Source organism: Opisthocomus hoazin, chromosome 2, assembly GCF_030867145.1.
Source record: "Opisthocomus hoazin isolate bOpiHoa1 chromosome 2, bOpiHoa1.hap1, whole genome shotgun sequence".
Lineage (NCBI taxonomy): Eukaryota > Metazoa > Chordata > Aves > Opisthocomiformes > Opisthocomidae > Opisthocomus > Opisthocomus hoazin.
In genome coordinates this window covers 18,831,714-18,858,288 of record NC_134415.1, presented here as the reverse complement: position 1 = coordinate 18,858,288, position 26,575 = coordinate 18,831,714, and the positions used below count along the sequence as shown (strand labels likewise).

Genomic DNA, 26,575 nt, shown 5'->3' with positions numbered 1-26,575 from the left:
TTGCTCTCATCTGTACTTTATAATTGCAGTAGGTTCAGGGTCATTCGTGTCATTCCTTGTGCCTTTAAGATAATGTTTCAATGGTATAAATGAGCCTTTAGAGACTTAGAGACAGATGGAGAAGAGTACAGTTTCAAAATTTAATCAAATGCCTTCCAGTTACGAAGCACAGATGTTCAGGGTCAGGAACACACAAGTGCGATACTGCTATAACGTGTCAGGCTACTGATGCTGCTGTTGGAATAACCTAACTATTTGCAGGTGACTCAGAAGATGTGAGAGCACCAAAAGGAAAATTATATCACAGTTTGCCTATAGGAAGAGTTCTTCCTCAACCCTTTCCGTCACTTGCTGTAAGTATTTACATACCTTACAGTTTTTAACTTTAATTTTAAATTGGTGAGGCAATGATGGATGCTCACATTATTCATTTATGTGGCCAGTGGCTTTTCAGATTTTGCAAAGGTCTTGGCCAAGTGATAACACTTGGAAATACTTTTCATGTGGTAATTATGCATCATGAAATTCTTCTTTTCATTTTAATGAAAAGTACTGCCTTACAACTTCATGAAACATCCCTTATTTTTGCCTTAATAAAAAAAAGGTTACTGCAGTTTCTCTATGACACTCCTTACTTTTAAAATGTTTATTATGATGCCTTCTACTTGATATCTCCTCTACTACATATAAATGCCCTTTTTTTTTTGTTACTATTGCAGTTCAGCAATCCTTTTCTCTTGGTGTTTCCTTTACACACCTGGGGAATCCCATGCAAAGACAGCAATGCTGATCACATAACATGCTTGTGGATTTTGTGGTTTCTTCAGTCCTGCCTTTTAGGCTGCCAGGAGCCTCTTGCAGATGTATTTTTCTCTGAGCACTATACACTTTAGTAGGAAGGATGCTTAGGGGCCATGTAATGTTCTGTGGGCAATCTCACAAGACCATTCATTGGGCATGATTCAAAATTTTACAGATAGGTGCCTCTGGATACCTCGTAACCAAGGCACGTTCCTTTGCCTTCCATGTGCGCTCCTTTTTGTTTTCTCTTACTGTTTTGCGTATTTTCTACATGTTTCCTTCTTGTTTCCTATTCTCCCTCTTCCTGTTTCAACTATGAGCCAGCTGAAATTTCTCATGCGGACATCTCAGCCCTTTGGTGTGTGGATTCCAGCTGACATACCTATACATCCCAAAATCCATAGTGTTGACACAGGTGACGGGGACAACTCTGTATTTTTGAGCATCTTCTTCCTGTTGGGGTGGGGGGGCTGGAGAAGGCAGAAAAGAGGTTACCCCTACAAAAACTGTGTTTCTAAGATGAACCATGTTGACGCCATGAGCCCTGTGCCATGGTGCATGACACATCGCCCTAGCCTGTCACTGCCTTGCTCTTTCCCTGACTTATTTAACCCCATTTTTAGCCCCACTTGTTCAAAACAGTTGGGTGGCCTTTCTTCTGCCTGGAAGTATGAACATGGGGGAGCGTGCGCTCGTGCGCGGCTGCAAGCCGTTCCCAGGAAGGGCTTCGTGGATGTGAGGAGCTTCAAGAAACCTTCTGCCCAGATGGGGTTCTGAGCAGATTGTGGGAAGTCACTAGTTGGGGTCTCTCCCCTGCTCCCAAACTCACAGGCACACGGCTGCGTATAGGAATATTTATTGGACGTACACAGGCGCGAAGGAAGGGAGATGCAGTTCTCGCTGTGACGAACGCGTAACGCAGGCGTGTGGACACTATCTCGGGGAAGGGGTGAAGCCTGCCGGCGGCCCCCTCCTTTTCCCCTCAGGGTGCTGCCCGCCTTCCCCCCACGCCTGGCCGGGAAAGGCAGCTCTCGCTTCGCAGCCTTCCAGTGTCCGGAACGAGGAACTCCGCCGAACCTGGCAGCACGAGGGAAAAAGCGAAATAAAAATCGAGGGACGTCACCTCCTCTTCTCTTGGCTCGCGGAAAAACACGGGGGGGAAACAGGGCTCTGGGCGGAGGGACCACCCTTGCTCGGGGTGGGGGGCAGACGCCCGGGGCCGGGCTCACCTCAGCGGCCCCCGAGTCCGCGCGGGCAGGGCGGGAAGTGGGGAGGTCGCGGCCCCGCTCCCCTTCCCCCGGGCGGCCCCTCGCGGGCGGGCGATGGCGACGGCCGGACCCAGCCGCGCTCTCCCGCCCCGCGGTGGGGGGACCGCCTCTCGGCGGGGCCGAGAGCTCCCCCGGGAGCCCCGCCGGCCTTTTCCCCGGCGGCAGCCCCGCATGCGCGGGCGGGTAGGGGGAGGAAGCGGGAGGGCACCGAATTCAAATCGCTGCTGAGGAGGGAGGGGAGAAAACCGGGGGAAGCAGGCAGCCGGGGGAAGCGGAGCGGAGGAGGGAGGAAAGAAAGGAGGGAGGAGGAGGAGGGAGTGGGAGGGGAGTGTGGAAGGCTCTAAGGGAACGCGGCAGAAGCCGGGAGAGGAGGCACGGCGGACGGCGGGGAAAGGCAGAGGTGTCAGGGGAAGGACAGGGCGGCTTCGGGCACCCACGGCCGCAGCGCGGGGCAGCCGCCCCGGCCCGCCCGCCCTCCCGCCGGCACCATGGTGGACAGGGGCCCCTTGCTGACCTCGGCTATCATCTTCTACCTGTCCATCGGGGCGGCGATCTTCGAGGTGCTGGAGGAGCCGCACTGGCGCTCGGCTACCGACGACTACAAGCGGCAGAAAACGGAGCTGCTCAAGCAGTTCCCTTGCCTGGGCCAAGAGGGGCTGGACAAGATCCTGCAGGTACAGCGGGGGCTGCGGCGGGGCCGGGGCCGGGCGGCGGCAGGTGCCGCCGGGCGCCCCGGAGCGGAGCATTCCGCGCCTGCGGCCGGGCGGGGAGCGCCGCCGCCTGCCCGGCGAAACCCGACCGTTGCTGCGTCCTCGCGGAGCTCGGTGCCTGAAAAACTGTCCCTGGAGCGGGAGCGCGGGCACGGCTCTGAGTCATTCCCTACCGCTTAACGACAGCGTGGTTAAACGGGTCCGCGTTCCCTTCTCCCCCCCCCCGAGCCCCGAGCGGTGGAGGTGCTCGGGGCCGCTTTCGGCCGTAGCTGGCTGGCCCGGGGCCCGCGCCGAGCCCGGCGGCCCTGAATGCAGCTCCTGTGCTAGCGCCCGGGGTGGGCTTCTCTTCTGCTCCATGGGTGTTTTGTTGTGAGGAAGGTGAAGCCAAGCGTCTTGATCCTCTCTGTCTGGTCTGATTTCTTTCCTCTCTTCTTTTTTTCCCCTTACTTCCCCCCCCCCCCCGCACTGAGTACTCCGGCTGTGAGGAGGGCGCGCCCGGGTGCGGGTCCCGGAGGTCAGCCGGGGTGACTGGGGCAAAGGCTCGCACGGAGGGATGCTTGCAACTCTCCCGCTGCTCTTTTTTCTTTAAGAGAATGACTGCTTTCCAAGACGCGAGGAGCTGATAACCGTCCTGTCTCGCTCATCTGGCAGAACGCCTCTTCAAAGCTAATTGTTAATCAATAGCATGTATTAATTCGTAGAGCAGTATAAACTTGGTTAACGCCTGTTTATGGATGTGGTATACATTAAAGTGTGGTGGAAAGCAATGGCGAACCAAGAAAAAAAGGCTGCCCAGATATGTGGGGCTCCAGTGGTGAGAATGAGTCATTTGAGACTTTATTTTAGGGATGTTTATATTGACTAGGTCTCCTGGTCCTTGTGCTTTGGATTCTTTCTTTTTCTTCATTATTGTATTTTCAAATTCACTGGAAGTCTACTAAAATGCTAAAATACAGGCGACTGGGAAAACGGCTCGTTCGTTCTATTGGTGCAATCGATATCGTGCAAGCTTAGAAGAGGATATGGTTCTTGATCCTCAAAGTTTGTGGTTTGAATTCTCTCTCTTCAGTTGGTGGCTGCTTTCTGTTTGCTTCAGATAGCAGAGCTTTCTGGTGGTAGTGTCCTTACTGTTGCCATCTTAGTACCCTGTTAAATGTGTTTTTGTGGTACACAGTGGAATGGGTTGATGGAGGCTTGAAACTATAAAGGGATGTTGGAAAGTGAAAGATATGCTATGTTTTTCCGGTCACAGCTATCATTTCGAGTATGCTTTTTCTGTTCTGGAGTCTTACTGAAACCCTAGTCTAGGTTATGTCCCAAACCTGTTTTAACATCCTCAGGAAAAAAAAAAAACTTGTTTGGATTGGGATATGCATTAAGCCTGACATGCTTAACTTGCTGCAGACATAGATTCTGGCTCAATTTAGGATGAAATTCATGTTGGTGTCAGGGAATCATCCAGATTGGGTGTGTCGTCGTGTCGTCCCCCCCCCCCCCCCCCCCCCCCCCCGATCCTTATCACAAATAATCCTAAAGTGTCAGAGAGATTCTTCTTAAAATACAAAATGACAACAAAAAAGTTATTGGGCCATTCATTAGAATGGACTGAATGACAGAGCACTCTAGCATGGGGGTAGGTGCAGAAGCAGTGAGGAGGGGGAAAAAAAAAGTAGTGTAAGGCAGACTATGGCCAAATCAAAATAGTTGGTTTGAGTATCTCTCCACAGCACAATGTAGAGGGCCTTCCCTCTTCAGTGCGTGTTAGCTCCTGGTGATAATCTCACATTCACGGGATATCATTTTTGCCTCTGTACTACTTCCAGTCACACCTGACTTTCCATGTCCAATCTTGCTGGTCTGATGATCCCTCATAGATATCTCAGTTGTCATTTTAAGCTCAGGTTAACTGGTAACTGGCAACTTCACTGCCTGCTTTCTTCCAGACTTGTAGTTTTGTTCCTGTTGTTATTCAACTTTCATGTGAGACGTGATGGGAAGAAGTGGTATTTCTTAGAGGAGGATGGCAGGGTGATACCTAGCCCAGCTGAAGCTAACTGAGGTGGGGGGGAATCGTGTAAGGACATCAGGATTTCATCCCGACTCAGCTGCAAAGTATATCAGAAATAGTCTTCTTCATAGTTGTCCTTTCTCAACCACTATCCATGCTGCTTCTGTTGGGTTCTGCTGAAGCTTTAAAACACTGCTAACATCTGTTCTCTTTTGGCAAATCCTGCTCATCCTGTTTTCATCTTAAACCTCCAAATTTATTCTGGTACAATACATCCAGAATGTTGTTGATTTGAAAACATGCATTTCCTCCACTGCCAGCCACCCTCCCTGCCCCACTGTGTCTCTCCCCCATCTCATTCCCACCTCTGTTTTGTTCCTCTGAGCCTCTTCCTCTAGCCTCTTCCATGGATTACCTGAACTTGTTCTTGGGATTTGATGTGATTTGATGTATTTCTCTGCTCTTGTCTCTTTTTTCAATGGCCTTCAGTCTTCATCTTAGAGCATTTTCCCTCACTCTGGTTGTGGTCCCTACTGACACTCATGTGACTCTACAGAGCCACGTTGATCTTTGCTATATTCATTTTAATCTCCCCATTTAAAACACACTAGATAAGGTTCGTCAACAAATATTACCAACTATAGAATTTTAAATGGTTGCTAGTAAAATGCAGGGATGCCAAGAAATGTTGAACTAACAATACCAATTTTGTTTCCAGAAGCAGCCTGAAAGGTGACAAGGACTGACTTATTCAGAGACCGATCTCTCTGCTGCCCTTGTTCCCCACCCAGGTTAGCTTGTGTGTTCATCTGAGCCTAATGTTAGCTATAAGTGCAACGGAAACTGTGCGTGGAATGGCTAAGAAGTTTGATCTCTAGTGCGATCTTAACTGCTTAAAAGGACGAGTAGCTTATCAGCATAGGTTCTCAATTCACATACAGACTGGTACCTCTGTACCAACAGTGAAGTGATTATTAAGTGGGCTGTATTATGTCAAATACTGTCTAAAGTTTATATTCTGCAATAAAGATGTCACAACACATTACAGTAGAAATACACTGCAATAAATGTTTATCGAAATGTATTTAACATACTTTCAGAAAACTTGCAAGATGAGTATTGTAGGATATGCTAAAAAGGAAGCCTTTATCCCTAATCCCAACTGAGAAATACCTAAAAACAAACTTGTTTAAAAATAGCTTTTAGAACTCTCTTACGTGAAGAATCTATTTGCTTTTGATTATTGTAAGTACCATATTGCTTATCATAACTAGAAGGTGTAAAGCAAGTACTTGAACTCTTCTTGGAGTAATGCTACTTAGACCCTGATGTTAAAGGTGACTCACTCTGGACAGTGTATGGGCTGGTTGCTGCCTGCCCATGCTTTTCTGGGTAAAGCTGATTGCTCAAATGAAAATGTGGCTGAGATGCTTCACATGACAATTTATGTAGGCCCCCAAAGACGCTCAACCACAACCATGTATTGACACAAGGAACTGTGTAATCTCTCCTTGCTATGTACTGTTACCTTGGAATAAATGTCTCATAACATTGTGGAGTATCTGCAAAAATAAACAATTTTAATAGTGATGGAACTGTGGCATATTTATTGGCATTGCAGAATCTTGAAAGTAGTGTCAGTTGATAAAAGTCTATGGCTTGTCCTCACCACTTGCTACTGTGGCCCAGAATGCTGGGACTCTTTAGGAAGAGGGAGAAGGCTGAAATTGGCAGTGATAAAGCCTTCACCTACCCTGCAGTAGGAATGAATTTTGGAGACAGAGGCCAATGTAAGGCAATTCAGTCATTTCCCTCTTCTCCAGTTCCTTACTTTTACTCTTTATTACTCCATCCTGATTGTGAAATATCAGCTTAATGATAAAGGAGCTATTCATGCAAGGAGGAGCCCTCTTGACCCTCATGTCACTATTCACATGAGCAAAGGTTTGCTGGGCCACATCTTAGTTACAGGGAAATCTCTTTTTATTTGCCCACCGCAATCATGAAAAAAAAAAATGCTTCCCATTGGTAAACATCAAAGCTGGTGAAAAGAAAGGGGAGAATGTGAAGATGAGTGAAAATGATTACTTTCAAAACAGAGCAATAAAATGAAAAGAGAAACTGTTGGCTCCATTTGCAAGAGGCAGACAAACATACTGAGTATGAGAACAAACAATTGAGGTCTTTATTTGAAAAGCATACAAGACTTTAAACAGGCTGAAGAGATAACTTTAGAAACCTAAATGTTTAGACTTAAAATCCAGTGCTGCGAACAAACATTTAGAAGACTTTTAAGGAGAGCTTCTGCTAGGATATACATGGCACACAGAAGGATTATGCTAAAGGAAGTAACAGCTGAGTGGCTTAATAATAGTTTCTCCCCTCTGTTTTTTAAAGCCAGGTTGTCTTCTCCACCCAAAAATTCCAACAGGTGCATGTGCAGGATTTTGGTTTGTGTTGAGGATGCTGAAGTTTGCTTCTGGATTTGTTTATTCTTGGATTTTGTCAGTTTTATTATGAAACTTTAAAAATATTCTCTGATTCTGAGCACTGTTTTTCACAATGCATTACTTCCAAGCTGGTACCTTGGGGTTTAAATCTGCATGCAATACTCTTGACAGTGTCTGCAAACCATAGTTTTCTGAAAAAATTGAACTAGATTTTAAATGCTTTTCATTAGCTCAACATTCAATAAAGAGACTATGGCTTTTGCTTATGATTTGTAGAGTGATTTGTTTTCCAATGTAAGGGTAATAGGGGCATATTTTTCATAATCTTTGCCTTCCCCTGTGTTCTTCAGCAGGTGCATAAATGAGATCCTAGACTATTGGGGTTTGGTTGGTTGGTCTTTAACTTCCTGATGCCTTCCATCTAAGGTATTGAAGGTGGGGGAGGCAAATAGGAGACTGAATTTCTTAGCTGGAATGCCAGGTGAGCTGTCCCTTTCATGACTACGACTTTCGCATGGACTGCCAATGGATAATCTTTAACTGCAAAGTTAACAACTACGTCTAATGCCTATTGTATAAAAACTTGTGCAAATTAAGGCTTATGCCTGAGAAATAGGTGTAGCTAGATTTTTCAAATGTATATCTTTAGTTATGCACACTCTAAATTCAGCAGGGATGAACTGAGAAGAAAATGCAGGGCCACTGTCCACAGTGCTCTGTGGCATTTCAGACTATGAGTTATGGATATTGGCGCTGCAGCATTAGCAGAGGAAAATTGAAGACAGGCAGTACTATGTTACTCCACAGCTCTTCTCTGTGTGGTTCTACATGCAAAACCACATGGAAGCAGGCATGCTTTTCTGTTGTGTGGTTTTTTTTTTTCTTTTTCCCTGTTTAACCATTAAATTGTTTAAACTTTCTTGAAACATAGTTAAACAAAGCTGATAGTGCGTACACTGCAACTCTCTTTGCTGATGGAGCAATAGCAATTGATCAGAAGTTATAATTTTCCCGCTATGGGCTTTTCCTTTTTCCTGCCATGGACTTCATCCTTGAGTGCTTGTAGCATTTGGTCATTCTGTTACTTTGGAACAGAATGTTTGTCTTACCTGACGTGTTACCTTCTACTACTAGGTGTGTTTTCTGCCAAGCTCTGGTCTAGAGACTATGGCATGCAAGAAGATTGCAGGTTATCAACAGTGTGTTGTCCTAAAAGATCTTGGAACCCCTGCTTTGGTTCATACTGTATATATGGTTATTGCAAGATACTTTCTGTAGCCAGTGAAAATACAGTGTAGTGATGACTTTCTACAGATTTCCTTTTTAAAAACAAATTGTTTTTGCTGTTAATGCTAATTAAACAAAGTGAATTGTTTAGCTTTTCTCTGAATGCTTTTGACCTTCAGAGCAATCGCATTTCTTGCAGGTTCTGCTAGTATATGGCAACACAGTAACATAGAACCAGAAACAAGCTGGATTGCAAGTGGCAGTCAATAGTCTGATTAGCAGGAGAGCAAACGAGAATGCTTTTGCACTTTGGTGCTATGGTCCTGCTAATCACACTGCCTGTAGGATTTTATTTTGTGCTGACTCTTTTATGATCCTACGGATTGAATGCCTACAAGCAAGTAGTTAAAGGGACTTAAATACTTCATGGAGTATGTCTTTAGGTTTTGTTTAGTCCAAAATGAGCTTGGCTCACAAGGTCAGAGTCTGCTCTGTAGTATGAAACAAAACATGGTAGCAGGGGACAACTGGAAGAGTTGTCTTCGTCTAAATTAAACTACCACTGTGGTCACACCTGAAGCTCTTTGTGGTGCTACAGACATCCTCAGGAGAGCCACATTTAGAAGCAGACTGAACCCCTAAAATACGGCATGCAATACGCACTCTGCATTTTTACTAGCTCTGTTCATTGAAGGGATGGCTTAGGCTTGAAGGCAGAACTTAGTTTTTATTTATTTCCCATCTTCGTTCTGATTCAGGTTTCTCAACAGCACTGCCAGTTCAGTGTTACTAGATCTTTTCTTTAAAACACCAAGTTCTTTAGCAGGGAACTTCAGACTGGCAGTTTGTTTTCTGTGTCCGCCCATCTTATCGTGCCTTTATATTAGAGATCTTGGATATTACTGTGTTAATTATGTATTTATCGACATTTTAACTGTAGGCAGGAAAGATCCCTCCTAGGCATGCCTTGCCCGATCAGCTCTATTTACAGTCAAATCAGTAAGGTAGTTATAATTTTTTTTGTTGTGTGAGCTCTAGTGGATCAAAGGCACTATTAGTTGCAAAGTAGCTTCTGAAAGGTTTTAAACTCAAATCTCATAAGCTGTTTTCTTAAGAGAAAGAAACATGAATGTGAAAAGGGAGTAGGAAACTAAGAATAGGTTGTATATCGTAGCCTCCGTTGAACCTGAAATCAAGTTCCTTTTCTAACAATAAGTGTATCTGTAGTGTTTTCTGTGATGGACCTGTTATTTAACCCCTGTTGTGGGATCAATTGCTACAGATCAGTCCATCTATAGCACTATATTTCTGCCTTAATGAAAAGGTAGACATGGATCATGATGGAGCAAACTGGCAAATTGACTTTGTTCTGTGCCGGCATCTTACAAGTATTGTGTAAGCAGGTTCCAACTGGTGACAAACAAAACTCGGACCTGTGTGTCTCTTGGAGGTTGCAACAGGTGCAAAAAAGTCACAGTTGGACCTGTCACAGGTCTCTGGACTCTGATCCTTCTGAACAATAAAGTTGTTAGTTATTTAATGTTAATTTGGACTCCAGGTTCATAAGATTGTCAGATAATGACAGCTAATGAGTGATAGTTAATGGAACTTGAAACTAGTTCTGCAGAGTTGTGAAGATCCTGAGGTAGAAAACATAGTCAGCCATGATACAGTATTTTTGGTGGCTTGACTAAAGTATCAAATTCATCAGTGATGTCTTCTGTGTGTGCCCTTCAAGTGCTCATATTTCTGCTTGTCTTTTCTACTTCCAACTCACTCCAAGGAGTAAAAAAAGCTTTGGAGGAAAGTTGCTCAAGAATCATGTGTGGTCCCTTGCTAGAGAAACAGCAGCTGTAAGTATGTTTGTTCTGGCCTATGAGGGAAGCAAGGCTGATGAGTCTCCTCCAGGCACCAAAGAAACAGGGGAGATGTTTGGAGCCAAGCAGCTGTATAAAGAGAAGGGGTCCAATCAAACTCACTGGTGGTACCGACTTCTCCCAGGGCTTCTCTCACAGCAATCTGGCTGGAACTCTTGTCCTACTACATGCTCAGCTGTTACGGTTGCTGCTAACCAGCTTCACAGACTGTAATGCAAATGTGTTAAAATCAAGTTAAATAGATGAACTATGATAACTTGCCAGTTAAGTTAGTATTTCAACCTTCAGGCCTGTGTAAATGGTGTGTACGTGACTGCAGAATGGCAGAGGGCAGTTCTGTAATCAGTGCTTGCCTTGTTGGCACAGGGTTTTTGAAGGGCATTGGAGTTTATGCTTAGAAAATCACTCTTTCTTATTGATATCAGGGCACTCTGAAAGCTTTCCACCTGTGTCACTATCGATTTTCCCTTTTAAAATAACACTGGCATGTTTCCGACTTAGTTTTTTTTATGGCTTTTTTGGTGGAAGGCAAGAGGAGGGAAAGGAAGAATAAAAAACTTTGAAGTTGCTTCTATTTAGCAGCAAAGCCAGTAGCTAACTTTATTGTGTATCTATGATTCATTACAGTAATGCTAAATTTCCAAGGTAGGATCTTAGCTGGATTGTGACTGTAGGATAACTGCTTTTTTATGAAGTTGCTGCGTAGTCTCTGCAAGGTCCTAAAGCTGTCAACTTGATTAATGAAATGAGCATAGGTGTCTTTATCTTACATTTAAGAGAAGTAAAATAGAGTTCACCCTCTGAGAGTGCCTTGGCTTAATTTGCATGTGTTTTAAGAATGCTTGCTCAGCTCTGCTACAATTAGACAGTTGGTAATTTGGACAGATGTCCTTACTGCTGGCTGCTTGTTGTTTCCTAGCAGAGAAACACTGCAGTAAAGTAGTTTCACACTAGGCATTGACTAGGTGCTTTCAGCTGAGTTCTCTGCATCTTAGGAAAACAGTCTCACTTATTTGACGTAACTGCAGCTTATATGTGGTTTTGATGACTTTCTGAGCATCTTGTATGCCAAGCAGCTTTTAGGCTTGAGGATTCTCTACTTAGCAATGTGCAAGTGCTTCCTCTGTCTCAGCTTCTGAGAAGGTAATAGATGCCTCCTGTAGAGTTAGAGATGTCAGTTGCAGGAAATCCAGGCTAGGAAGAAGGGTGTAACAAACAGAAGGCATCAACTACAGTGCTTCTGCCAGCTGATCCCTCTTCCCTTTAAACAGTAACAAGACGACAGCAGAGTGGTTTGGCTTTCATACATCCTCAGGGATGCGACAGTTGAAGTAGCAGGGCACAGGGTCTGTTAATTGCCTACCACATGTCGATGCTGTACCTTACTCTTTGCCTTCAGCTTGCCTCTTGTTAGATGTTTAGGAGTGACCTGCAGGTATATGGAAAACTTTATGGCTCTGGAAGTGTGCACAGTTTGGTAGTCTTAAAGTTGAAAGATATTTTTTTTTTTTTTTTTTCAGTTGACTAAACTTGTTTTTTCACTTATTCAAAACACTTTCTACAGGAGATATGTCATGACTTGTTTACCATCGGTTTATGGCCAGGAACTAAACGTGATACAGGACTGAAAAGATTATTGAAGAATTATTGAAGCAGTATCTGCTCTGCTTTTTGTCAGTTACTGATTTGAAGTTCTCTTAGGAAGAAAGCACCTTCTGTGTACTTAGGAGTATAATGCTGAACATAATAAAATAGCAGAAGAATGTGTTTCAGTGTACATGTGGGGTGTGTATCTGTGGCTTTTGACGTAGCACAGTTCCTGCAGAAATGGGGTTTATGTGTATGCTGACACAACTGTGTTTAAGAAATGTTCTAATGTATAGGCAGCTCTTACTAGCAAATTACCAGTCTAATTCATTCACCCAGCAGAAGAAACAAGATAGACTAGGCAAGTTAGGCTATTACAGGTCTGAGAGTGTCTGAATCGGACTGTTTCCCAGCCCGCTTATCTTAGTTACTGATTGCACTTCTTCATATCGTGCTCTAACTGTTCTGGCAGATCTCTGTATCTATATTTGAAAACATTTGTCCAGAGCTGCCACCTCTGCTTCTACTAGTGTTGAAGGCATTTGTAGCAAATAACATAACAAAATTTTGTTTCACCTTAAGCCCTGGATAAAGCTAAATATATAGTAACAAAAATCTCAAAGCAAATAGTGCTCCTGTGGCAGGTTTTTCCCCCTTGTTACTCCTCTTAACATAAACCCGTCACCATGCTATTCATACAAAGCATCCTGTCCATGTTGACATTGGAAGCCTGCCTTGCCTCCTCCCGCTGTCTGATGGACCGATACAGGGAGAGAGACTAGCCTGGTTGAGCTTGTGTAAAGTTTTTGATTGATCCTGGAAACTTTGTGATTTGTTTGGCCTAACAAGGTGAGTTAGTAAAGGTTCTACCACAAAGAGTTAATAGCCAACAGTGTGACTCTTGCTCTTGTTCCGTAGTTCAAAAGTCTACTTGACTAACTTAGTACTCTGCTCCACCAAGTCTCATCACTTTCAGTTTTGTTTCATTGATTTGACGCTGTTGGGAAAATTTAGATTTTTATTCTAGCGCGTGTAAGCTCACTGAACTGTCAGTCAAGTAACAGTTGATTTACCAGGACCTGCTTTTTTTTTTTTTAACTTGTGTCTCTGTAAGATGGGTGGTTAAACAGGAAGCGAGGTGTGTGATGCTCCTGGCATGCTTTGGCAGCAGCTTCTCGTTTGTCTTCAGAGAAGCAAGATCTTTAATGTCATATTGAGATTTGGGCACGAAATACAGGCTTTCGGTTCACAAGCATTTTTGTAAGATTTTTGGTCCTAGCTACTAAGAAGCAAACTCCAAGCAGTTTTTAGAGTGTTCTAACAAAGTCACTTTCCGTAAATTTCTTAATCTGAAGCATGTTTTTGTATATGGCTATAAATGGGAGAGAGCATAATACACTTCATAATACAATGTTACTTTATGCTGAAAATCAGTGAGTTGAAAAGCTTATTTAGGCCTCTGTAAGCAACATTGTCAAGCTTGGATCACCTGTGTTTTGACTTGTCCTAATGAACTATTCTTATAGACTGAAAGCATGAGGGTGGGGAGAACGCAGCATTTTAAACTAAGCTTGCCCTTTTACTTCTCCTGTGTAGTATCAAGGGGTTTCTGTCCAAATATTCCAGTTTATAGCATTTTACAGGTGGGTGAAAATCTGCAAAGATTAACTAGACGGCTGGATTGCTGCTCCGGTTCTTGAGGCCTTGTTCGGGGGGGGCGGGGGCAATTGCAACAGATCAAAGATATGGTTCAACTCCTCCCCAACTAGTAAATTAATCTCAGTAAACTGTTGTGGGTTTTTTGACACTAGGATTGTTTTGGTTTAATTTAAATCAACTTAGATCAATTGCAGCTAAATTGAAATGCCTTATTTTGGAAATTGGATTAGCATCTGCTTATGTAATGGGTCCCGACTCAATAGCCTCATGCAAACACTGTCTGGTTCTAACTCTGCCCAACATAGGTCACCAACTGGTGTGAGGGCTTGATTAAATTCTTGACTCTTCTGCTTCCACTTTCTTATCTCAAAAATGGGGACAACAGCATTTTCCAAAGCCCTTTTAAAGGGGAGTTGGCTACATTAGTCACCATGTATGTATTCAGATAGGAAGGAAGCCTAATCTGCTATTACAGATTATTCCAATTTCTTAATTTCAGCAGATGCAACACAAAAGTTGTTGAAATACTTTTTTTTTTTTTCCCAACCAAGGAAAAGTGTGTTATAAGTGTATTGGGACAGAAGCCCTGAAAATTGAGATGTATTAATGAAAGCTGTGAAGTCGTCTGATAGGTTTTATTTCTGAATAAGAGTAAGCAGAGGCCAAAGAAAAGTTGGGGCACTCGGCATCTGCAGAACAGCTGCAGTTCTCATGCAGCAGTAACCTTTAGTTAATTTGTCTTCAAAACATGTCTATGTGGAATTTGGGAAAGTGAAAAGGAAACGGTTCCATAATTGCATTAATCACTAGAGCAAGGGAATGCTGGTAAAGCACTGAATATGCTTTTCATCAAAATATTTTATTAACTAGTTCATTAAACTGGAATCTAGTCCTGAAATTAAGAGGGGAAAAATCCATATCAACTGTTAAGTTCTGTAGTCATGATCTGTCAGATCCAGTTGCCTTTTCAAAACTGTTGGTGTTTACATCCATTGCACATAAGTGGAAAGGAGAAATAAAGTTAAGCAGCATTAGTTCATTCAAGCATAGTATCTGCAAGTATCACAAATAGGTAAGCTTCAGCATTCAATTCTGCAATGACAAAATAGTTCCAGTTAACTAATTTGCTGAATTATGAGTTTCACTTCTTATTTAACTCTGCAGAAAGCCACAAAAAGGAAATAACCTTGTTGATCTCTTTCCATTAATATCCCTCACATTGTTTGTCCTGTGAATTATGACTTATAGGAAAATTAACTGTCCATGCTATACATCATACACAAGCAAGTTTTAAACAGTGCATGCTGTAAAAATATTGACATGCCTTCAAGAGGTTAATATCCCTACAAATTAGAACTTTTTTCCAGAGGAAACAGTAACACCTATTTGTACTGCAGAATGGAAGCAGAGCTCCATTTGTTCAAATTGGTGGGTTTTTTTTGGTTTTTGGGGGTTTTTCTTTTTTTTTTTTTTTTTTTTATGGGGCTCTTACCACCTAGCTCTCACTTCATGTTTCGTCGTAAAATAGAAACTATTCCAAAACTTGGGGATTTATTGCAGAATTAATTCATTCTCTCATTACAATAATTTACCCCTAGTCTTCTTTTTCACACCTGTGGACTGGGAGGTCACTACAACTAGCATGCTTTATTAATGACAAAGAGAAAGTTAGCAACAGGACAGCAAGGGTTGGTAGTCAAGGGAAGCTTAATCATTCAACTGTAACGGATCAATTTGCCAAAAAACCTCAAAATTCACCAGGTAGCAGCTTATGACTGCTAGATTTCTGACCAAACAGTGGCTTTGGATTCTTCTGTGATTTCTTAGGGACTTGATTGCATGCTTGATTTCATTTCTAAGAATGAAAATTGCCAATCTAGCCACGCAATAGTTCATTATTACACACTTAAGGTACAGAAACAAAAATTAATATTTCCAGAGACCTGACTACTCTCAGCTTTTCTGTAAAGTCACATGACCAATGCTGGCTTGGCCTCAACTTGCCTTGGTAAGGAAGAATGGGCATGTGCAGAGGTCCAGCCTTCTTTGAGCTGAACATCCGTTTGTGGCCTTATTCTTGAATTTACTGCTGGGCATTCCTTTCAGTAGAGGTAGTTTGGGAAAGCAATGGGGAGTTTCCATGAGGATGGAGAAAAAGGCAAAACACAGAACTTGTTGCAGACCGTGGAATCAATAAGCATTATCCAAATCCTGACTGGGCAGAGTACAGCAGGTTTCCCCAAACACATATGTACACAATGTGAGGACTTAATAGAAAATGCTCATGTGTCTTTTGACTGATAATTTCTCAAGCTGCCTATTTTTAAAATACTAATTTGTAAAATAGAGGTGTATGATTGGAAAGCTGCAAGGATAAATCTAGCTCTTGCTCTGCTTTTTACAAAACAAAAGAACAGAGATCTACCCTTCTTCACCACCCCCAGTTGTGTAGTTTCTGCCGCAATCCTTGATTAGCGTTCTGTTTCCATTATCAGCTGGAAAATTTTTATGCAAAATTTGCTTGGTCTGAAGGGTATAGCTCTTGTGTTGTAGCTGTAGTCTTAACAGCCATCTGTAAACCTTCAGTAGAACAACACTTTGTACATATGACAAGTGCAAATTATCATTACAAAATCACTGATCTTGACTTGCACTTCTCTTAAATGTGGCCTTAAGATTAAGCTTCACAAAATCAGTAGGGTGATGTGCCCGCTTTGTAGAGCCACTAGTGTACTCGGTAAAGGAAATAACATGTATTTTATGATGCTCGAGCCTTGTAGAAAGACCTTTTTGAACTCATGAGAAGTCTGCCAGGAAAAAGTATAAATCAAGCTGGTGCTGCAAAAGTTGTAGTGTTCTGTTTATCAGTACTGTTGTTTCTTTCCAAGTAATTTGTTTTACTCTTTAGCATTTATCTCTCATCTACTCTACATCATGTCAATCCTTGAGCAAAAACTCCTGCATGCCTTTGGTGCCGTAGAAAATGGTGAAATTGTTTACTCTTTCTCACAATTTCTGTTTGAAAAACTCCTCCCTCAGTATGAGGATTTTACTCCTGTGGGACAATAATATGCTCCCCGATGCATTATAATTGTAATAAGAACTTCAGATTCAAAATCTTACCTGTAACACCACATTGTAGAAATATTTACATTAAACTAAATCAATCATTGTTAAGCTGAACCTTGGTTTGACAGGGAGGTTCACCTACGCTACCATACTGAATGCTTTGATTAGTAACTGTTGCATAGGTTGAGAAGCTGTTTTAATTTACAGTTTAATTTCACTCATGCTCAGTTTTTTTGTTTTGTTCTTATACCAACACTGGGTTTTGCTTTAAATGGCTTTTGTTTGTGCTCTTGTGTTGTAGTTTCTGATGTAGTACAAAAGAAAGAAATGCTGTCCCCTCTCAACGTTTATTTTTGCAGTAAAAATTGCTTTGGCTGACCCATAATAGTCTCCTCATTCTCCTAGCCCTTGTCTTCCTCTGTTCCCATTTCTTGAAGGCGGATGACCAGAATTGTAGAAATTGCACCAGTTAAGTTTCACCAGTGCTTTGCAAAATGACAGCAAGAAAGAGAAAGGGATATCAAGCATCTAGCTGTTCCTTGAAGTTCTTCCCCTTTCTTTTTTATTGATGTCCTTCTGTTGTTGAGATGCCTAAACTGTACGATTGTACTGATGAGATGTAGTGAAAAAAAATGGATTCCCCTTGCATTTACTGCTGTAGGTTGTGACAGCACTTTTATGTCAGAGAATGGGAAAGGAGAGGCAGAATAAATTGCAGTGAGTGACTAGGATATCTTAAAGTCCACTTTATAAATACAGGATTTTTGAAACATGGCTTTTCATTAAGGTATGTTATCCTTGCAACTAAAGCAGTAATGATTTAGTGTACAACTGACCAGGACTGTCTGCAGGCTTCTCAAATCAGCTGAGCAATACATGTTTGAAAAAGGTTTTTATATGTTGAAGGCATACCAAAGTCTGTAACATCACCAGATTTACAGGGTGTCCAAGTACATGGGTAATGTGAATGAAAGGTCTGCTGGTGCTGGCCTTGCTAATGACTGAAAGGATGCCAGTAAATGACTCTGAAAGATACCGCCAGTATGGTAGCTGGTTGTTCTGTCATTACTCAAATTTTTAAGTTTACAGGACTGCTGGGGCTTATCACAACTCATGTAGCACCAGTATGAGACCTTATCTTCTCTAAATAATATTGATGGCAAAACCTATATTGCTTTCAAGGGCAATAAGGTCCAATTTCAAGATACAGAAGCTCTGGAACTCTCCTCTTCAGGCTAATTGAAGGAGAGATTTAATTCATAGCATGACTGAAGGAGAAAATTACAGAAAGTAGATAAACTTTAAGATGTATTTTGCTAGTCTGCTCTCTCTTGTGGAAGGATATAACTCAAATAAGTCAGATAGTTTTCCAGTGGTTCTCTTCTACAGGCAGGCATTTTCTGTTGTTAAATCAACACCCTTTCCTGGAACTACTGTTTTTCTACTAATTTTCAGATACTGCAGAAGCTGGGAAGCTAGGAGGGTTAAGTGGTACATTTGTTCCCCGCCCACTCGTTTGTCCCACAGGAGATAATTCTCTCATCATGCCAATGGTGATTATTTCCCAGGATATTTTCCACTAACTTTAAAACTCTCAGCCCTTGTTCTCCATGCCAAGGGACAAAAAAAACCAAACCAAAACAACAACAAAAAAGAGTGCACTTGCATCTGGGGAAGCATCAAGTCCTCAGGCAAGCTCTCTCGATTAGGTTTATTACTCAGCTGTAGCTTTCCATGCAAAACTCAAAAATATCAATACGTTTTGTGTAGCTTGCCTTCACTGTGGTGGGAATGAAGAGATGATGGTGTTAGTTGCCAGTGCTGATTGACCACATAATCTTGCAGTACTTTACAGCAATACTAAGTCTTTCTTCATGTAGAAGCAACCCTAAGGACTTGCTGTAGCTAGAGTAGAATTCATTGCAGTGACCAGCATTTGCATCTGTACCAACTACTAAAATGGTCAATACATGAATGTCTGGTTTTAACTGGGGGAATGGGGGAAAGAGAGAAGGAGAAGGGAAGAACATTCAATACATCTAAGGCTGGCACTGTAGAAGTGCCCAAGATATTAATCCTCGGTTCTTCTGTATCCTGTTACAACCTGCTCATGCTTTGTCTAATTCTGATCACCTTCCCGAGAAGGGAATAGCTGGCACAATTACTTACCTTCTCTATTTGCAAACAATAATGTGGAATTAATTTGACTGTAGACTCACAAATTGTTTCCACTGGACTGTGTCCTGAGGCCTCCAGACTCATAAATATTAGCCACAATTAAATTTTTATGAGTCTTTCAGGTTCAAGCAAGTATGAAGATGGTTCTTTACTTCTCCCCTAAATTCATGATTTATTGCATGGCCTTCAGATAACAAGCTGAAACCAGGGTAGAGTGTGTATCTTCTAATTTCGCGTGTAAAAACCTTTTCTACCCTTCTTGTCTATGACATATTAGAGCTATTTCTGGTTAATGAATTGAAATTGTGCTTGAACAGCATGATTTGTTCTGCCCAATATGGGTGAATTAACAGATTGCCTTTCTAAAGTATCACTTAGTCTGGTTAAATTGTAATCAAAAAACAAGAAAACAAACGAGCACTTTAAAGAATGAAATAACAAGTGTTCCTATCTGTGACAAATGTGCATTCTCTACCCTCGTTCTTTTTGCCAACTAGGAAGCATATAGAGTAAAAGAACAGTGGCAAGAAGAGGTGCTTGTGCCTGTAATGCTGTCTTTAGCGAGAATATCCTTTGCAGGTTAAACAAATTATTTCCTCTCTTCACTGGGTTGTCAGTGTCAGCAGTTAGAGATTAAGAAGGCTTGATGCTTGGTCCCTATTACAAATTTATCTTTTAATACTATTCCCCCACACATACTGCACTTACAAATAGTTAAAACAAGATCCAGGAGAAAAAAAAACAAACCCTGAAGTTCCCTGACTTATTTAAGTTTTCACTCTGTTAATTTTGAGACTCGGTCCACTGAAGAGCTTCCTGCATTGTTTAGCATGCATAATGGTGGTCTGTTCAAATAATGGTGCCAGAGGTGCCGTTTTCAGTGCTTGGGAGAAGGTGGGGGAAAATTCCACTTAGCAGAATAGTTAGAGAGGAGGTCTCTTCTGCAAGGTCAGGATGGATTTTTAGGCCACTAGCTTAATAAAGATAGGGACCTGTGATACTACAATCTCTTCAGTTTTATTTATGATGGCATTGCATCCAAACACAAGTGCTTTTGAAAAGCTTCACTCACAACATTTTTGGAAAGCCCTGGGGTCTGTATGCTGTAGTACACTAACCCGTAGCAGGGATGCTTTTGTTTAAATCCTCTCTGTGCATACAGGTTATTCTGGGATTTGGTATGTGAATTTTAGAAAGAGCAGCTAACCTGATACAACTTCAGATGCATATAGGAATTCATTGGCTTATCTCCGCGAGAGAGACTGTTGGATATCTTGGAGATCACTATTGAGCAGTCCCAGTTTGCTTTGGGGTATTTCTGTGTTCTTCCTCAGTTCTGAGCACCTAAATAAACCTCAGATGAAGCTTCCTCAGAACTACAATAAATAGTGAATATTTTCCAGCATAGAAGTATGTGTATAGGTTTAAGATGTGAAGGTTTTCTAGTCCCTCTTCAAGCTCAGTCATGTTCTTTGAAGGACATGCACAGGTTTTCTTTACAGCAGAGTGACGCTGTTATTTAGTCAGGAGTATTTTCCTGCTTCTGAATGCTTCTGTGTTTCTCTCTGGTAGTATCTTGTATGCCTAACTATGTTTAGTGTTGTGATCTTCAGGTGTTCTTACTACATAGCTTGTTCTGCTTTCCTGGCTAATCAGTAAATTTAAAGGAATCTGTAGCTGTAATCCATGGCTCTCTTCATAGCATGTACTTCACTACTTTCATTGGAATCTGGTTTCAGTGTCCACTACGAGACAATGTATTCCACTCTGTGCTTTCTCCATCCAATAAAATAAGCAAGGCTGCTTTAAAAAAAAAAAAAGTGCTAAGCACTTTGAAGTCTAGGAACAGGAGTTTACCCAATACTTAAAAAAAAAAACAACCCAACCCCACCCCAAACAAATCAATAAAGATATGTGACAAAATGGTCTAATTAAGAAATAAAGACCAAGATGTGTGTAAAAAGCTCTCTGAGGTGTACTCAAAATTAACAGACACAAGCAATGTCTGGTTTGCTGTCCTGCTATACAACAGAACTATGCAAAGTGAAAACCAGGCATGTATTTACGTACATTCTTTAAATGCTTAGATGTAGGGACAGCTCTGTATGAAGTGGCATGTGCTGGAGGCTCTGTTAGGTAAGAAAAGGTATGCTTAGATGGAGGTCCAAGTTGCTGACAGACCGAAGTTAAGCCTAACTAGGGGAAAGCAGTAGTGTCTTGGTTCTGTAATTCATTTATGCATTGAGAAGCACCATTGCGTGAATAGAATTAAGACACTGAGAAGTTGCCCGGGTAAATGAAGAATCAACAAGATTAGCTAAACTTTCTCTGCAGAGCAAGTTCAATCCTGTTTTATAATCTTTTGGGTAAAATGTGGTATCTACAGTGCATTTGACCTATAGATGTGCTTTTCTATTTTGTATACTAAGATATTGGTGGATCATTTAAAGTCACTTTTAGAAAATTTAAATAGCTTTTATAATTACATAGTTAAACAAAAAAAAAAAACACAGATGCTGAAGCAGTTAAAAAGAAGAGTTGAGGAGAACTTAAAGTTCGCCTTTCTCTGAAGACTGTGGAAAACTGACAAGACAACATTCTGTCTGCTGTATTGGTAGGAGTGTGACAATACCATGTCATTCTGGATTAAATCTTACTGTTGCTGGAAAGAAAACCCTCCCCTGAAGTATGTAAACCCATATTTTGCCAGGATTTTTTTTTTCCCAAGTGGAAATTTTCAAAAGTTTACCCTTTGATAGGAACTGTATTTTAAGACTAAACTGTTGATTGAAAAATGTGAAATATGTTTTTACTTGCAGTAACACTTAATCAACTCTTTTATAAATGCAGTGTATGACAGCAAGGGGAAAAATTGCCCCCTGCTATTTGTAGTTGATCTATGTAGGAATGTAAACACTGGGACAAACGCTTGCTTTCCAGGGTCTGATTTTATTTTTGTTCTAGTTCAATGCATAGATAAGGGGAAAGGAGTCATGTATACGCATATTGATCTCTAGCTTTTGGGGTAATGTTCATATATGCTTTTGGTTAGGTTTATTATTTCCATCTGTCAACGCCAAGCATGAGGCTTGTGGGGTTTTTATTCTTTTAGCAGTAAAAGTTAACATTATTCCCGCAATGACTACCTCCTATTTTTTGCCTCTATTTCAACTTTGGCTTTGTGGTAGGTGGCTACTGGCCATAACCCCATTGTCCTAGTAAACTACCAAGTTTCTGCCTTGACTTTTACGTTTGTTAAAATAGACTGCACAGATTCCAGGATTAACAAGAGTCTTGGAGAACTTAGCAACTTAGGGTAGGCCATCTGGGAAGAAATGCTGTGCACAGCAGTTGAATTAACTGCGGATTCACTCCTATATGCTTGGTTGATCTGGAATTCGACTCGTGTAGTCAACTGATGTCCTCTTTAATAAATGTGGAATTTATTAAATCCCACCATCCTTCTCTAATGCAGGTGCTGCTGACTCACATCCTGCGTTTCTTTCCCCAACCACCTTCCAACTCGTCTGCCTGCATAGGTCAGTAAAGGACAGCACAATTTTCACAGGTTAGCAAGACACAAGGGTGTTGCCTGTTAGACTGAGACAATATGGTTCACTTGTCTTATTTGTCTTTCTACAAAAAAGGTCGCAAACCATTCCCCACAGAAGTGAAGTAGGAAATCCAGGACTCAGCTAAAAGACTTCTTTTCACATCTGGCATGATTCTTGTCCTGACAAACATGAAATTCATATTGCGAACACAGATAATGCTGAGAGGGAAATGAAAGGTCAGCTATCCTAAGTCCTGCTGGTTAGCATCGTCCTGCAGAGACTGTCAAGAGGCTACGGCAGCCCGAAAAGCTTGTTCGCTTGGCCCTGTGCGCTGGCCCTGCTCGAGTGCCAGTGTGTTTCAGGCAGCTTGGAACTCGGAGTCCAAGTGAGCAATCAGGACAAGCCTGTCATTACACTAGAGATGGGGGTAAAAAAAAAAAAAAAAAAAAGGATGGCAGGAACCACAAGCGTGTGCTTTTCTGGTGACTTTGAGCTGATCTGGAGGGTTGGATAGTTACTACCATGCTTCCCTGAGAACTCTTGCCTTGAGCCAATTATTTACTAAATGTGCCAGCTGCCAAGTGGCTGGCAGAAATGTGCGTGTCCAAATAGGGTGCCGCTGTTTTGTATTCTAGGCTGTGGGGTTCTTTTGTATTCTAATCCTCAAAAGATTTCTTTTTTTTTTTTTTCTTCCCCCTCCCCAAGAAGACATGAGCTTTGATTTGATTTCTTTGTGCGCAGACACGTGTATAGCAGCCCTCCTAAAGAGGACATTGGAATAGCTGCTCTTCTGCTGCCTTGATGAAATCATTTAACGTTCTGTGTGTTCTCTCATCTTTCTGCAGCTCTGTCACGTTGTGTCTCTGGCTACCAAAGCAAGCATCGTGGCATAGCAAGATTTTGTTAGCAGTAGTGCAGCTGTCTTTGGAAGTGAAGGCTGGGAAGAGAGCGGAAATATTTTAGTCCCCAAAAGATATAGGTTAATAGGAAGGTTTTGGAGAGCTCAAACAGAAGATGTTAATACATCATTCCATATATACACCTCGTATACCTAGACAGGAGAAGTAATTGGGGGGGGGGGGAAGTTTCTTACTCATTGGTAAAACCATTAGTTTCATAGCTGGCTTCTATCTCCCTTTTCTTACCCAAACCTGAAGCTGCCAAGATACTCGGGCGAGGAAAGTATTTTCTCTGATGGGCAGTATGCTCCATTCGGTCAGGACACACTGGGGGTGCAGGGGGAAGGCAGTTGGCTTTAAATATCTCTTATTTTTTTTTTCTCTTTCTCCAGCTACTATAACTCAAAACCATAGATTGTGGCATTTATCATTATAGTAAATATATATTTGTTGCTTAACAACTAGACACACAAACTTACTCAATAGGTGAGCTATGACAGCTATCAGCCCAGATTAATATATTCCTAGTTTGACTGTGAATCTACTACTTTTGATCTAGCTATAAAGTACTTGCAAATTCAGACTGTGCCAGTGAAATAGCTTCAGATGCTTTTAATACGCAAGCAGATGTCAAAGTGCAATATGCCAACAAGACAGGAAATTTCTGGCCATAGCCACTGTTGCCTGTCTGCCTGGTGAGTCTGAGGAAGATGTTCTGTCAGTCTAGCTGTGACCACCCACAGACTTTTTTCCTTCAAAAACGATGCTGACTGACAGGGTTTCTTTCCTCTTTATTTGCATGTAGTCCTGAGACAATATTATGTAGGTCAGCAGAACTTTGTACTGTATATCTGACCTGGGAGTCTTAACATGTGATAAAATTTTTTATTATTGGAAAGATAAACATTAACAATTAAATATGTTTTGATTGCATTTTAAAATCTGATTATATTATAAACAGCTGACTGCTACTGTAACTGTATAGCTGGAGCCAGAAAACCTAGGTAACTGCAAAAACTATGGGGAACAAACAGAAGGGTGTGGAATTTGCATGACATGGATTTTTATTTTTTTTATTTTTAAAGTAATTTAGGAGTTGCTGTAAGCCTTTTCTTGATTTTTAAGAGCCGTGAAAGATGTCCGTACAGCTTCTTGTACCACTTCACATATTTATTTTGCACTGCTGCTGCTGGATTTGGTTAAAATTAAAATCTGCTTAAAGATGAACAGCAGTATAGAGTTTCTTCTGATACGATAAAACTTATTACCCTGAATAATTTTATTATGATTGGCTAAGTTGTCAGTGCTGTATATACCCATGATTAGATAAGTACTGCACAGTTTTCTGGTTTCTTCAAATTATATAAAATATTTGGATGTCAGTGTGAAAAGAGATTGTTGAAGCCTTATTCCTTGTAGGAATTCTCTGAAGTACTTGGTAGATTTGTAATTCTCAGTGGTTTTCTGTGTGTTAAATCTTTACATCCTCAGTAAAAGAACTTGAGAAAGAAGCAAAATTACTCCATGTTCCTTCAGAGTCAGAAATGAGGACAAAGCCTAGGAGTCCTGAAAGGAGGCATTGGTTATTGCTGTAATGGACTCTGCTTTTGGATGTAGCAGCCACCTGTGATTGTTCTTTATGTACATGGTAATACTCTTGAGAGTAGAATGAAAGCCACTGGTTCTGATTTCAGGCTTAATAGTTCAATTAGATCTCTTGTGGAGAAACACTTGGTGTTTTCAAAAAAGAATTATTGATACCACTGGGAGAAGCTTAAAACTACCATTAGACTTCTGTGTCAGATCTCCAGGGAATGCTTTGAATAATATGGGAGGATTCAGCCACTTTGAAAGAGACCTGGTGCTGAGCGGTATCTGGCTGCTCTTCTTGTATGTAACAGGGTGCCTGTGGAGCAGGAACTGTTGCTGTGGTTTATATAGCCTGTTTATTTTCTTGTGTCTTTAGTCTGATCTGTCTGTCTATCTAACCATAAGTATCCCAGAAGTCCTTTTTCTTTCCTATTGCTCATTGCTATCAGTCCCAGCTAATCCTTATTAAAGTGTCAAGGATTTCATGCTGAATATGAAATTATTCCTACTTGATATGCAAAATCTGTATCACAGCTTTCTTGCAGTCCATAATTCTTAGACTAAAATCACTAACCCTGTGTGGGTCCATGTACCAGTACATGCTGGGGGCCACCCAGCTAGAAAGCAGCTTTGCAGGAAAGGACCTTGGGTCCTGGTGGTCATCAAGTTGAATCCGAGCCAACAATGTACCCTTGTGTCTGAAGGTGTCCTGGGCTGCATTAGGCAAAGCATTGTCAGCAGGTCAAGGGAGGTGATCCTTCCCCTCTACTCTGTAGTGGTGAGGCCACACCTGGAGTACTGTGTCCAGTTCTGGGCTCCCCAATATGAGACATATAGGACATGCTGGAGAGAGTCCAGCAAAGAGTCACTAAGGTGAGCAAGGGACTGGAGGGTGCTCCAGTCTTCCAGTGAGGAACAGCTGAGAGAGCTGGGACTGTTCAGCCTGGAGAAGAAAAGGGTCAGGGGGATCTCGTCAATGTGCATAAATACCTGAAGGGAGGATGTGAAAGAAGATTTTCCTCTTTTCCTAGAAGGAAAACAGCACTTGTTCACGCTTACAGAGGCAGAAGGTGATAGTTCTGTCCCATTTCTCCTTCTTCCAAAGGCCAAGAAGCCGAAGTAAAATGGCATGTGGCGTATACCAAGCTATGATAAAGCTCACTTGGAGGCAGACTTCAACATACTTGTTCTCTTACTTTTGTACTCTTGCATTACGTCTACAGGGACTAATTGTCATGCTGTTGTGAAAAATTTTACCTTGCAGTGGTATCAATCAAATTTCAAACTTAACCATCGCTCCTGCTAATACAAAGACAAGGACAGCTAAGATGGGTTGTCTGACTATTGCAAGCTTTTAAGCCACCATAGAGACTTGCCCTAGCAAACCTTGACAGGCCCATAGAAAAAAACCAATTTAATAAACGCATTAGTATGTAGCTTCCCAGTTTGGGAAAATCTTGCTGCTGTTCTGGGCTTGGCCCAGCAGAAAATGGAGAAGTAGAATAAATAGGGGTAGGAACATATACACAATACCTATGTGGGTCAAGGCTTCTCCTTGCTGTTTCAAATTTGTTTTGAGAGCTTTTCAGCCCTACTGTTACTCACGTAGGGGGGATGCAAGTGGCATGTGCCCAAAGCATCTGAGAGAAACTCCTCTCCTTTGCCTAAGATAGAAGAGGATCAACAACTAGTTCTTGT

The 26,575-nt window shown here is 41.8% G+C and overlaps 1 protein-coding gene across 1 annotated transcript in view; it reads left to right on the top strand.

Moving 5' to 3' along the window:
- The first annotated feature begins 2,413 nt into the window (after nt 1–2,413).
- KCNK5 (potassium two pore domain channel subfamily K member 5) overlaps nt 2,414–26,575 on the top strand; it is a 36,728-nt gene continuing 12,566 nt past the window's right edge. The window contains exon 1 of the mRNA XM_075412806.1: nt 2,414–2,743. Coding sequence (XP_075268921.1) covers nt 2,558–2,743 — 186 coding nt within the window. The 5' untranslated portion in view covers nt 2,414–2,557. The remainder of the gene's footprint in view (nt 2,744–26,575) is intronic.